This window comes from Urocitellus parryii, chromosome 1, assembly GCF_045843805.1.
Source record: "Urocitellus parryii isolate mUroPar1 chromosome 1, mUroPar1.hap1, whole genome shotgun sequence".
Lineage (NCBI taxonomy): Eukaryota > Metazoa > Chordata > Mammalia > Rodentia > Sciuridae > Urocitellus > Urocitellus parryii.
In genome coordinates this window covers 266062148-266074345 of record NC_135531.1, presented here as the reverse complement: position 1 = coordinate 266074345, position 12198 = coordinate 266062148, and the positions used below count along the sequence as shown (strand labels likewise).

The window sequence follows — 12198 nt, the reverse complement described above, 5'->3', positions numbered from 1 at the left end:
ACTTGCTCCAGTTTTTCTCTTAACTTTATCTTCTTCCATCGAAATGATCTCTTTGTCTTTCTGTAACATGCCAAGCATGTCAGGGTCTCTTTGATCTACGCAGTTGTCTGCCTAAAAGTTTCTTTCCCTAGATACCTGCTTAGGCAAAACCTTCACCTCTTTCAGGTCTTTGTTGAAACTATACCCTTTCAGAGAGTTCTACATTGACTACTCCATGGAGCAAGCTGCCTGCTGACCTCCCTGCTCCCCACAAGCTGGCTGACCCCCTCCGTCCTGTTATCTTGTTTCATGTGTTTTTCTCATGGTCCCCCCTTATTGCCTTTTAATGCATTCTATGTTTTATTTATTGTATTTTTGTTTTTAATTGTTAATCTCCCCAACTCCTCCCCACCAGAGTAAAGCTTCATGAAGTCAGAGATCTTTGTTCTTTTGTTATTAATTTTTTTTTGTTGGTTGGTTTTTTGTCTTCTTACATCCCAAGCATCTGGAATGATATGTGGCATTTAGTAGGTGCTCAAAATTTTTGTTGTTGTGGAGTAAAAATATGAAGAAATGTTAATATGCAATCACACACACACACACACCTTCTCATACCACAGTATCTTGGGGTAGTTTTAAAAATTTGTGGTTATAAGCCAAAGTAGTGTTTTAGGAAGGTGAGAACCTGTCATAAGGTGGGAATAGGATTTAAATACCATTTTGTTATCAATAATTATAATGGAATGGATTTGTTATTTGTGGAAACTAAGAATACAAGTTGTTGAAAAGCAGGTGTCTCTATACTTTTTTGCTTTCTTTGGCTTCAGATCCCAGAATCTTTAGGGTGTTACATCTACCAAAAGGGACTGGTGAGAGTCTCAGTGGATTAGAACAAATTCAGTCAAAGAATGTTGTCAGGCATTTGGCTATTAAAAGAATAGTAGCCTCTTGCCTTATTGAAAATTCACTAAACTAATAGTTTCCAAGATTTTCTGCTAAGCAAATACTTTCTTTTCAAATAGAGATACTAGGGAAGAAATGAAGCTCATTATTTAGTAAACATGTTATAATGCATAGAAATACAATTCTGTGCATGTCTTTCCATATGCAACTATCTGCCTACAAGATAAGAGTTTCCCACCATCTTTGGTCTCTTACAGGAGGGGCAAATGCTCTTTATGTAACTAATTTTGTTGCCTTTTCCTACCTTTTCAAAGTCATCAAAGCAAGGTCTTTAATGCCTGAGCCTCTCTGAAGTGCCTTGTAATGAGCTTATTGTTTGGACAAAGGTAACTCAACATTCCCATTTCTGATCAATAGCTAGCTTTCAAAGCATTGTTAGTTTTGAGTGGCTCTAATTGGACCTCTAAATGTATTCTGCACGATCTGAGACTTGAAAGACAAGCATGCTTCTATATGGGCCAAATTTGGTGGAATTACCAACCTCTTCCAAAAGTCAACAGTAGTGCAGTGATCCCAACCAGGTGGGGAAGTAGTCAGTCAGAGCATGAAGGCTTAAAAGCCTAAGAAGGTAACAACTCTTGAAGACAAAAACAATTTCCTAGATTTTGAAGAGAAAATGATTGACTCAAACACAGGTCAGCAACCCAGCATTCTTGCGTTAGGAGTCATTCACCGAGAAACTGTGCCATTGTGCGGTCACACCGGCCTGGATTCCAGCTCCTCCTCCCTCATGTGCAAGCTCTGAGCCTCGATTTCTTCATTTGTAAAACTGAGATAATGGCATCAACTTTGGAAGGCTTTTGTGAAGGTTTGTGGGACGGTATTAGAGCCCTTCATCCCCATTGCCTCCTCATCTTGGCTTGTCCCACACCCTCTCCCTGAGTTTCCTTTTCATTTTTTGCAGCCATTTTTCCCCCTCCTTCAAAACTGATTTCATCCAAGAGGTTTCCAACTCTGGGCTAATCGTTTCTTAATTCCATATTCTCCCAGAATAAATCCACCTAATCTGTTAAACTATCTAGTTTCTAACACACTGTACTCATTTAGAGCGGCATTTGTGGCTTTGTAATTGCCTTTATTTTAATGATATATTTGTTAGGTTAAATAATAAATTTTTTTAGGACAACAACAAAATCTTCTATTTTGCTGTTGGCATTCTCTTTTTCTGTGTGCCCATTATGCTACTGTAGCAAGGTAGAGACTCCTTACAGAAAGATGTAGGACCTCCTGATCTCCAGTGCTGCCTGAGGGCACACACATACCTGAGCACCCTATACCCTCCAGACAGGTATAGGAATCAGAGGACTGCCACCACCCCTAATGAATCCAACAGAGGATAAAAGAAATTTATATATAACATTTGGACTTGACAGCTTGTATTTTTAAACACTGTCAACATCCCTATGAGATAAATGTTATCATAGATGAGAAAACTGAGACTCAGAAGGTTTGTGTGTACCTTGCCTAAGGTCACACAGATAAAAGGTAGCAAAGATAGTGTTCAGGCATGAATCTGCTACCTCCAGCTCTAGTGTTCTTTCTATTGCATCAAGGCTGCCATACACTGTGTCACTCGGGGACATTTGACTAACTGCATTCCTGAAACTTGTCCAGTTATGGTGCAGCACCCTTTGGTTTAGGCTGGATTGATCTGGTCAAGAGGCAGGATTAGGAGAAAAAGACTAGTTGGCTATGGAAGTATAGATCTATGTAGCGTGTGTGTGTGTGTGTGTGTGTGTGTGTGTGTGTGAATATTATATATATTTTATACACACTTAAATGTATCTGAGTATATCACTTATATAGTACAAGTACTATATATAGTTTGTACTGTAATGTTAAATTTGTACTGACTAAAAATAATAACATGGTAGAGCCAGGGACGATGGTGCACACCTGTAATCCCAGCCACCCAGGAGGCTGAGACAGGAGGATTGTGAGTTCAAAGCTAGTCTCAGCAATGGCAAGGCACTAAGCAATTCAGTGAGACCCTTTCTCTAAATAAAATACAAAATAGGACTGGGGATGTGGCTCAATGGTCGAGTGCCCCAGAGTTAAACTCCTGGTATCCCCCCAAAAATAATTATAATAAAAATAACACCTTAGACTCTACTATGCAGATGTTTAAATTATCAGACCCTATAATATATGTTCCTCCTTTAATAGCCTATTTTTCTAACTTTGGCTTTTAGACAAAGATAAATTGTATTGTCCAAAGCAACAGATTTTTCTTTGTTCTTTTCAAAATAGAGATGCCTGAGGGGTAGAAGAGATCTAAAGGTGAGAGAAGAAAGTGATTTTTACCAATAGGTACAGGACTCAGACATGAGGCTCTGATGAGGCTGATGGGCTCTGTCTTCTCTGCTCACTCATGACAATTAGGTTAGGAGCTGTCCCAGACTGTTGATGCCTCCAGAATGGTCACCTTAGTTCTCTAGATCTACTGCTGGCAGAGCCTGACAGTGATCAGAAGGAGTCAGGCCTTGTTTGAAAAGTCTAAGGCACTGGCCCAGCTCAACAGCCACCCCACATCTACTGAACCTAAGAACATAGGCATACAAGCAATGACCCGGATTCTTTAGTCCTTACTTGGATTAAAAGTGCTTGTGGTCACTGCTATAGAAATCATGATACTTCCAATCATGTTACTCCTCCACCAGAGGAGACTAAACTAATCTACTTTTTTTGAGATTCAGATCTTGAAACATAAATTGTGTCCTGAGAAAAAAGAGTATAGCTTTTCTATATAGTATAGAATGTAGTGTAGAATATCTAGCTGCCTCTACATATTTTTCCTTTTTCATTTCATTTCCAGTACACACTGGAAATGCTTCTTAGTGATAGGCCTGAGTGAGGAGGGTCTGATCTTAGCAAGTCCCAATCTCTGCCAAGGAGGTGGTGCTGCTGCAGATGCACTCTTGGCACCCAGCTGTAGCCACTGAATAATTTTATTTGTCTGATCAGATCTTTACAGATTTGTGTTCAATTGGATAAGAATCACAATTTAAGAGAGGAAAAATGAGAGGACAAATGGAAAAGCTTGTAAATAAATAATCATAAATTAGAATCTCTGAGATAATCTTAAAGAAATGAACTTTCACTTGGAGAAAAGCAGATTGAAAGTAAATTTCAAGACCATGCATATAGGATACTAAGAAGGAAAATAGCCTTGATTGCTAAGGCATGAAAAAGAGGAAAAGAGTTCATTTTGCATTGGAGAGGGAGGGGGGAAGACAAATGATATTTAAGGCAAAATGTCTCTAGATTATTATTAAACATTGTAATAGGTAAAGGCAGAAGCCTATAGTGTGTGGGGGGGTCTTCTGAGGGAGGCTTCTTTTTGGAGCTTCATAAAAACAGAGCCCCTTTTGGTTGGGAGGTACTGACCTGCTGAGTACTCTACCTCAGAAACCTGAGAGGTGTGGAGAGCGAAGGAAAAGATGAAGATATTGCATGAATGGTTCTTGAACCCTGGAAAACTCAAGTTAAAGCCTTTGGAAAACTTTCAAGGGAAAGAGGCAACATTCATTCTGTGACTAGGAAACAGAATCTGAGTGCTAAAGAGCATGGCACCGCCGGGGCGGGGTGGGGGGTGCCAACAAAGGGGAGAAAAGGAGGTAATCCATTTCGTTTTCAATTCACAGGTGCCACTCCACTCCTTGTGGAATCTTCCAAAATTTCCTTCTGTGAGCCTCAGTTTCCTTTCTGTAATATCGAGTGCTTGGATTAAGCCCTCTTGAATCCCTTCCAATCCTGAATTTGTGTTCATAAAACTGATCCAGAAAATGTGAATGAATCTATGAAAAGCTGCTTCCTCCTACAACCCAGGTGTGCTGGATGGGTGAGACCTGCACAGAGAAAGGGATCAATGTCTGCCTAGGTGAGGGCTGGCCCCTGCATCCACATGGGGTGGAACCTCTGCTCCTGAGCCATGGGTAAGTTGCTTATCTTCTCTTAACTTAGATATCCCTATTTGTAAAATAAGGATAGCAATAGCTCATCTGATTGTTGTGAGTTTAAATTAGATTTGCAAGATGAATGCAGTATAATAATATCTAATAGATCCTGTATCTCAGACACACAAGTACCAATAAATGTATTAATATTGGAATAAGAGTTTGTAAATCATTTTATTTCTTACCCTTTTATTTCTCTTATTGAATTGCAAAAGAAAATCATACAGTTTAATATTGTGATGGCAGTGGGTTTTTTGTTTTTTAACACTTAACCTTTTCTTGTTTGGGCAGAATAAATCCTAATTAATTACATTTTCCTGAATGTCCTATTAAAATACATAACCCATGATCACTTTTCTAGCTTCCTCTACATATTCTGTCCTTTTTCATTTCTAAAGTAGAGCCAAGAGTACTTGTAGGGACTTTGGATCCTTTTGGCATTCTTAACAAGCTGCTCTTCCTGAGAGGTGGCTCGCTGTGTCTCTGGGCAGTTGGGCTCATTGTTTTGTGGATGTCCTCATTTTAGCTGCCCTGCTCTTGGTGTGGGCCTATCTGCAACTTCGTCTTGCTTGTTTTAACAGTGGTTTGTTTTTTGTTTGTTTGTTTTCAGTGTTTCCAACTCAGAAGCCCCTATTTGCCTCTTCAAAAGGCTGAACTGCCCACTCCCAGTTTCACACCGGCAGGCCATGGGATGTTCCTTGGGTTGATACAGAACCCAGTTCCACTAGGCTGAGAGGGCGCGCCGCTTGGGCCAGGGTGGGGCACCAGGTTATGAGCAGCCTCCTGCCTTTTAGGTTTGCTTTCCCGCAGGGGACACCGTAGGCGGCTGTGCGGTTCGGCCACTGACCCCCGCCCCTCGCGTCCGGCCGCGCCGTGGGTTGCGGTCTCCGTGGGGGTGGCACCTCCTGTCCGGGAGGTTTGCGCCTGGCGGGGCACCCCGGAGCCGCGAGGAGCCGGGAGGCGAGGCCAGGGCGGGGTGGGGCGCGTCCGGGCGGGGAGGGCAAACGCAGGCAGTGCAGGGGGCGCAGAGGGCAGCAGGCAGGCTGACGCGCTGCCGAGAAGCGCGCGGGACGAGGGCTGGCTAGTGTCGGGGCCGCCCGCCCGAGGGGGAGGAGGCTGTGCTGCCCTTGCTACAGGTTCGCTGTCGAGAGCGCAGGAGGCAGGGACATGGGTAGGGTGCGGTCTGCACGGGGCCCGAGCCCGGATCTCTTCCATTTCCCCTCTCATTCGGCCCGGGGCTGCGCCGCAGACGGCAGCAGCTCCCGCTCCGCCCGAGCAGCCTGACCGCCGGGCCGGGGTGCTAACCGCGGGTCCCTTCAGCCCGCCGGCCCGGCCAGCCCAGCCCAGCCCGGCGGCCCGCAGCCCCGCCGCCCGCCGCCCCCCGCCGCCGCCGCGTTGCCAAAACAAACGGGCCGGCCTATTTATTGGCGGCCGGCGAGCTGGGCAGCTCAGAGTCGAGGCGCCGAGGGGGACAGCGCGCCGCCACCAGCCAGGGCCCTGGGCCCCCGCCCCGCACCTGAGTCCCGCGGACCTTGAGCCGCGCCACGCCGCCCATGGCGCCCCCGCCTGGAGCCCCCAGGAGCCACCTGGTCGCCTGAGCCCCCACAGCGCTCCCGCCGACCCGCCCACCCCATCAACCCACAAGGCTCCCTTGCCCGCTGCTCTACCGGGCTCCTCGGCCATGTCTCCCGCCCGGCTCCGGCCCCGCCTGCGGTTCTGCCTGCTCCTGCTGCTGCTGGTGGTGCCGGCGGCGCGGGGCTGCGGGCCGGGCCGGGTGGTGGGCAGTCGCCGGCGACCGCCGCGCAAACTCGTGCCGCTGGCTTACAAGCAGTTCAGCCCCAACGTGCCAGAGAAGACCCTGGGCGCCAGCGGGCGCTACGAAGGCAAGATCGCACGCAGCTCGGAGCGCTTCAAGGAGCTCACCCCCAACTACAATCCCGACATCATCTTTAAGGACGAGGAGAACACGGGTGCCGACCGCCTCATGACCCAGGTGAGCGCGATCCGCCCTCCTAGCGCGCCGCGGAATACAGCCACCTGCCCGGTCTACCCGCCCCCCTGGCACCTTTTCTCGACTACCTGGCACGCCCCCTGGCACCTGCCCCTCTCACCAAGCCCAACTGCTTTCTGCCCAAGACCGGCTGGCCAGGGTCCCTGCAGGAGTGTGGGCATCCCCGAGCCGCGCGGAGTCTTTGCGAAGAGATTGCCCAGCAGGTTGGCGGCGGCCCCTCTGCCCGAGAGCGCTGGCAGCTCAGGCTAGACGCCGCACCTGGAAGTACCTCGACCCTGCTGCCTCCCGGGCCCACGCAGTTCCTCCCGGCCTAACATTCCTCACGGCGGCGCCCTTTTCATTTCGAAGCTATTTGGTACCCCTGAGGCGAAGAAGCTCCGGGCGCTAGGGGCCCCCTGGCCTTTCCTCCCCGCGTGCTCTTAGTTCGCTGCGCTGCCCCCTCCTGGATCACTATTCCGGCTGAGTCTGGGGTTGAGGAACAGCAGGGAAGAGCTGAGTAGGAAGGCGGAGGTGGGATAGGGAGCCCGCTGCGCCCCACGTGTTTGTCCCGATAGCTGAGCGGCGCTGCTGCGCTTAAAGGGTGGGGTGCCAGGGCCTTTGGGCTCTTGGACCGAGCGAGCTTGGGGAATCCCTGGGCTTGGTGGCGGAGATGGAAGAGAGGAGCAGGGATGCCGAGGGAGACGGGGAACGAACAGAGATGACTGAAGTCTCAGCGTTCTCGGAACAGGATCCACGCTCCAACCCAGCGCAGGGGTGCAAACTTCCCTTCCCTGCAGCAGGGTGAGCCAAAGGAGAGACCTCCTCTGGGGTCCCGGGATCTTCCTCCGCTAGCAGGCAGCTGGCTTTCTAAATCCTTTAGGGAAAGCAGCTAAAGCACGGCTTTCAGCATGCACCCTGGCGCCGGGGCCGGTCGGCCGATGTCGGGGCCGAAGGTTGGCTGGTGGCCGGGACGGGCCGGGCGCCGAGGAATGCAGATAAGGATCCGGGCCACAGGCTGGGCAATCATTGACAGCGAGAGCCCAGGCTCTGCACCCGAGGGAGGGGGGACTGGGGGGAAAGAGAGGCTGGGAGCTGTGTCCTCGGGTGGACATAGGTGGGGGGCTAAAAGCCAGGCGGCATGGACCAGGAAGGGAACACTTAAAGCTACCTCTCCCAGCAGTGAGCGTCCCAAGCCAGGCTGCCTGCCGGGAAGGCTGGGTCTGACTTTGGTTTGTAGCCGTTGGCTCCTGGGAGGCCAAGTCCAAGGGTCTATGGGGCCCCTGGAGTGGATATAGGTTGAGGCATGAGTGGCCCACACTTGGTGGGGGCCCTCATAACTCTGATTCAAGGCCTGGTGGAAGGCCCTTTTCCCTACAGGTGGAGGCCAGGGCTCCTTTGCCCTCTTCCCTCAGTCAGCTGCATGGTCCCTTTTGCTCTAAGGACCCTAACAGGGAGGTAGCAACAGTGGAAGTTTTCTCCTGGTCTTTCCTCAGCGGGGCTTCACCCCATTTGAGGAGGATCCTGAAGATATGGAGCCAGATCCTTGAGAGTATTGGCTCAGTTTTTTTTGGTTCCTTTTCCAAACAGAAGCAGCGTACCAATGGGAAGATGCAGAGGAGTCAACCTCACTCGATGCTTGCAGAGCGAGACAGTCCCTATTGCCCCCTATCAGGCCAGGGGGGCACTAGCCCACCAGCTGCTAGTTCTCTGCCCCTCTGTCTTTTTGGAGGGTGCTGATAAGCTTGAAATCTTAAGAGGGTCCCAGCAGGACTGCTCAGTGATACTGGAGGGATCCAGGCAAGCTTGGGATTCCCCTTCAACACATCCCCTGCCCTATGCCCATGGGGTGCTCTGCACCTGCTGTTCCTCAGGGGCTGATCATCCCAAGACCTCAGCCCTGAGGCTGCGGTGACACCTACTGGGCACCTCAGGCTTTGCACGCCTAGCAGGCCAGCCTCAGGCAGTAGACTCCACTAGTACTTCTTCCTCTGGCACCTCTAGGGACCAAACCCAGAGCAGGGGAGATACAATACTGGAGGGAAGGGTAGCTCCACCTAACAGAGAAAGGCACCTTGAGGGCACGTACATCCTGAATCCCCCATATTTGTGGTATCACAATGTGGCTCAGTTCCCTGGGGGCACCTGGATGCTAGACTGGGAGGAACACTTTAGAACCTTCTCTTCCCAAGGAGGATAGACATCTTTCTGGCTTTTCCAACTCCGGGTGTAGTAGGAGAGTATGGGACAAGGTTGGCCACCTCCTGCTCCTCCAGCTAACTCCTCTGCCTTCCTCTCTCAGCGCTGCAAGGACCGCCTGAACTCGCTAGCCATCTCTGTTATGAACCAGTGGCCCGGTGTAAAGCTGCGTGTGACTGAAGGCTGGGATGAGGATGGCCACCACTCAGAGGAGTCCTTGCACTACGAGGGCCGTGCAGTGGACATAACCACCTCAGATCGTGACCGCAATAAGTACGGACTGTTGGCACGCTTGGCAGTGGAGGCTGGCTTCGACTGGGTGTATTACGAATCCAAGGCTCACGTGCATTGCTCTGTCAAGTCGGGTGAGCCAATGCCGGGGGGCTGGACCCGGGGCCGGGGACGCAGGGCATGGGCAGACAGCACAGTACCCTCTGAGGCCAAGAAGGTGAAGATGCCCACCGGGGGATGGAGGCTGGGAACTGGGGGAAGAGGACGTCGGCGGCGCTCCCTGCAGCTGCTCATGACTGCCTGTCCCTTGTATGCCTGGTAGTGTCATGGCAGAAGCCTAGGTTGACAGGGCCTGTCCCAGTGTTGCTGGGTGCTGACCTGCTGGTCCACAGTCCAGAGCCTACCACAGGACGTACAAGACAGAGCAAACTGGACAGATGGAGGAAGCCAGGCTGGCATGTGCCCCCGCGGTGCAGGAGAAGTGGTGGGGCTTGGGGTCAGAAAGGGCCCAAACATAAGTATGCCTGACCAGAAGCCCTAAGGTTCAGAACCCACCACCCAGCTACAGGTCAGGCCTCCCAGGGTGGAGGGTGCAGGCATCCCTAACCTCTCTCCCAGAGCCCCGAAGCTGGACATTTTGGGGCAAAGCCAGCTGTGAGTGCCAAAATAAACAAAGTGGACTCAATAAAGTGGATTTTCCCAGATTGGCCGCCTTGTTGATCAAAATTGGCAGGCATTGGAGCCTTGCCCTCTCCCTCACCAGAGTCTCACCAGCGTCCCTGTCACCTACATTGAACCCAGTCATGGATGCTTCACATGGCTCCTGTGTGAGTCCCAGCCTGCACCCCCTGGCTGCAGGCTCCGCCCTCCACACCAGCACAATGTAGTAATTGCACTCACAGACCCGGCACACAGATGGAGCCTGCTTTTTTAGTATTCCTGACCCTACTGAGGCTCACAGCAGTGATCTCACCCTGACCCCAGCCATGGCCTGACTCTTCTGCTCTGCACCTCCCTGACCAACTGTGTCTACTTCAAGTCATATCCACCTTCACCTGCAAACACTGGCCCAGGGTCAGCTCCCCAAGTGGCCACTTCCAACATTACTCTTGATCCCCAGATACTGTTCTTCATCTCACCTGCTGATGCCGCCAAGTCCTATGCCCTTACAAGGACCCTGTACATGAACTAACAGTGGTGATTTTGTTCTTGCCCATGACCATCCCTGACCATTCACTAAGAGGCTGCTCCAGGAGTCTGTGTTTGCCCTATGGGTGGGCCTCCTCTCCCTTCCATAGACTCAAAGAACCAACTCTGTCACAGGGAGGGCAATTTTTTGGAAGCATCTGAGCAAGGGGTGAGAATTAACAGGATATCTAGACCCCAGAGGAGCTAAGTGACTTTCCTTCTCTATGAGGCTACAGCTTTCCTAGGGTCAAGTCACAAATGACCAATGCCTGGCTCAGCTGACCTCTGTTCTCTGACTCCTTCACAGCACTGGCAAGCTGTCAATATGGATGATATCACCTGGGTTTTGGGAGGGCCCTTTTCCTTACCCATTGGATCTTGGAGCCCCAGTATGCTCCTCTCATTGGCAAAGGCTGGGGAGAAGGGGATCTGAAGATCACATTGTGGGTTGAGGGTAGGCTCTTTCCTGCAGGGGTTGGGATACAGATGGGGGCTCCCTGGGAACAAGAGGAGCTCTGACTGGGCTAGGATGGCTAGGGGAGGGATGCTATGTCTGGGAGTCCAAGTTCTCCTGCAGTAACACCTCCATGTCCCTTCTTCCCACAGAGCACTCGGCAGCAGCCAAGACAGGTGGCTGCTTTCCTGCTGGAGCCCAAGTGCGCCTAGAGAGTGGGGCACGTGTGGCCCTGTCAGCTGTGAAGCCAGGAGACCGGGTGCTGGCTATGGGGGAGGATGGGAACCCCACCTTCAGCGACGTGCTCATTTTCCTGGACCGTGAGCCAAACAGGCTGAGGGCTTTCCAGGTCATCGAGACCCAGGACCCCCCACGTCGCCTGGCACTCACTCCCGCCCACCTGCTCTTCACTGCTGACAACCACACAGAACCAGTAGCCCGGTTTCGGGCCACATTTGCCAGCCACGTGCAGCCTGGCCAGTACGTGCTGGTAGCAGGGGTCCCTGGCCTTCAGCCTGCCCGGGTGGCAGCTGTTTCCACACATGTGGCCCTCGGGGCCTATGCTCCACTCACAAGGCACGGGACACTGGTGGTAGAGGATGTGGTAGCTTCCTGCTTTGCAGCTGTGGCTGACCACCGTCTGGCTCAGTTGGCCTTCTGGCCCCTGCGACTGTTTCCCAGCTTGGCATGGGGCAGCTGGACCTCAGGCGAGGGCGTGCACTGGTACCCTCAGCTGCTTTACCGCTTGGGGCGTCTCTTGCTAGAAGAGGGTAGCTTCCACCCACTGGGCGTGTCTGGAGCAGGGAGCTGAAAGACCCCCACCACTGCCCTCCAGGAACTGCCATGCTGGACCCAAAGGTCTTCCTGCCAGGAGGGCTGTGGCTCTGGAAGGGACCTAAGCTGGAGGCACTAGTCCCTGCTATTTCCTCCACAGGAGACACACCATTGAGACTTGACTGGGCAATGCTAATGTCCGCCAAAGTCCCCCAATGTAGTGATAGAGCTGAATGCTGAGCTGGCAAGGCGCAGTGGGCTAGCCCTCTACCCTAGAGACCTTGACACCCAGCCAGCTCTCACTATGATTTTTCACACCCTGCCTCTCTCCATCAGAGGACCATTCCATCTGTCTTTGGATGCTTACTCCAGTCTTTCTCCAGCCTGGTTTCCAACTTCATTGTTGGTAATAGACCACAGTATGAAAAGATTCTGCCTATAGGCGGGCTTGCACCTCAGTTGATGCT

General features: G+C 51.4%; 1 protein-coding gene across 1 annotated transcript; it reads left to right on the top strand.

Moving 5' to 3' along the window:
* Nucleotides 1-6579: 6579 nt before the first annotated feature.
* On the top strand, nucleotides 6580-11768 carry Ihh (Indian hedgehog signaling molecule). Its single transcript, XM_026390438.2, has 3 exons — nucleotides 6580-6891; nucleotides 9188-9449; nucleotides 11110-11768. Exons 1-3 carry the CDS (start codon nucleotides 6580-6582, stop codon nucleotides 11766-11768), a joined length of 1233 nt encoding a protein of 410 aa, XP_026246223.1.
* The last annotated feature ends 430 nt before the right edge of the window (nucleotides 11769-12198 follow it).

Coding starts and splice junctions, on each gene's coding strand:
- Ihh (XM_026390438.2), top strand. CDS start 6,580: ATGTCTCCCGCCCGGCTCCGGCCCCGCCTGCGGTTCTGCCTGCTCCTG. Junction 6,892..9,187: donor CCGACCGCCTCATGACCCAG/GTGAGCGCGATC, acceptor TTCCTCTCTCAG/CGCTGCAAGGACCGCCTGAA. Junction 9,450..11,109: donor GCATTGCTCTGTCAAGTCGG/GTGAGCCAATGC, acceptor TTCTTCCCACAG/AGCACTCGGCAGCAGCCAAG.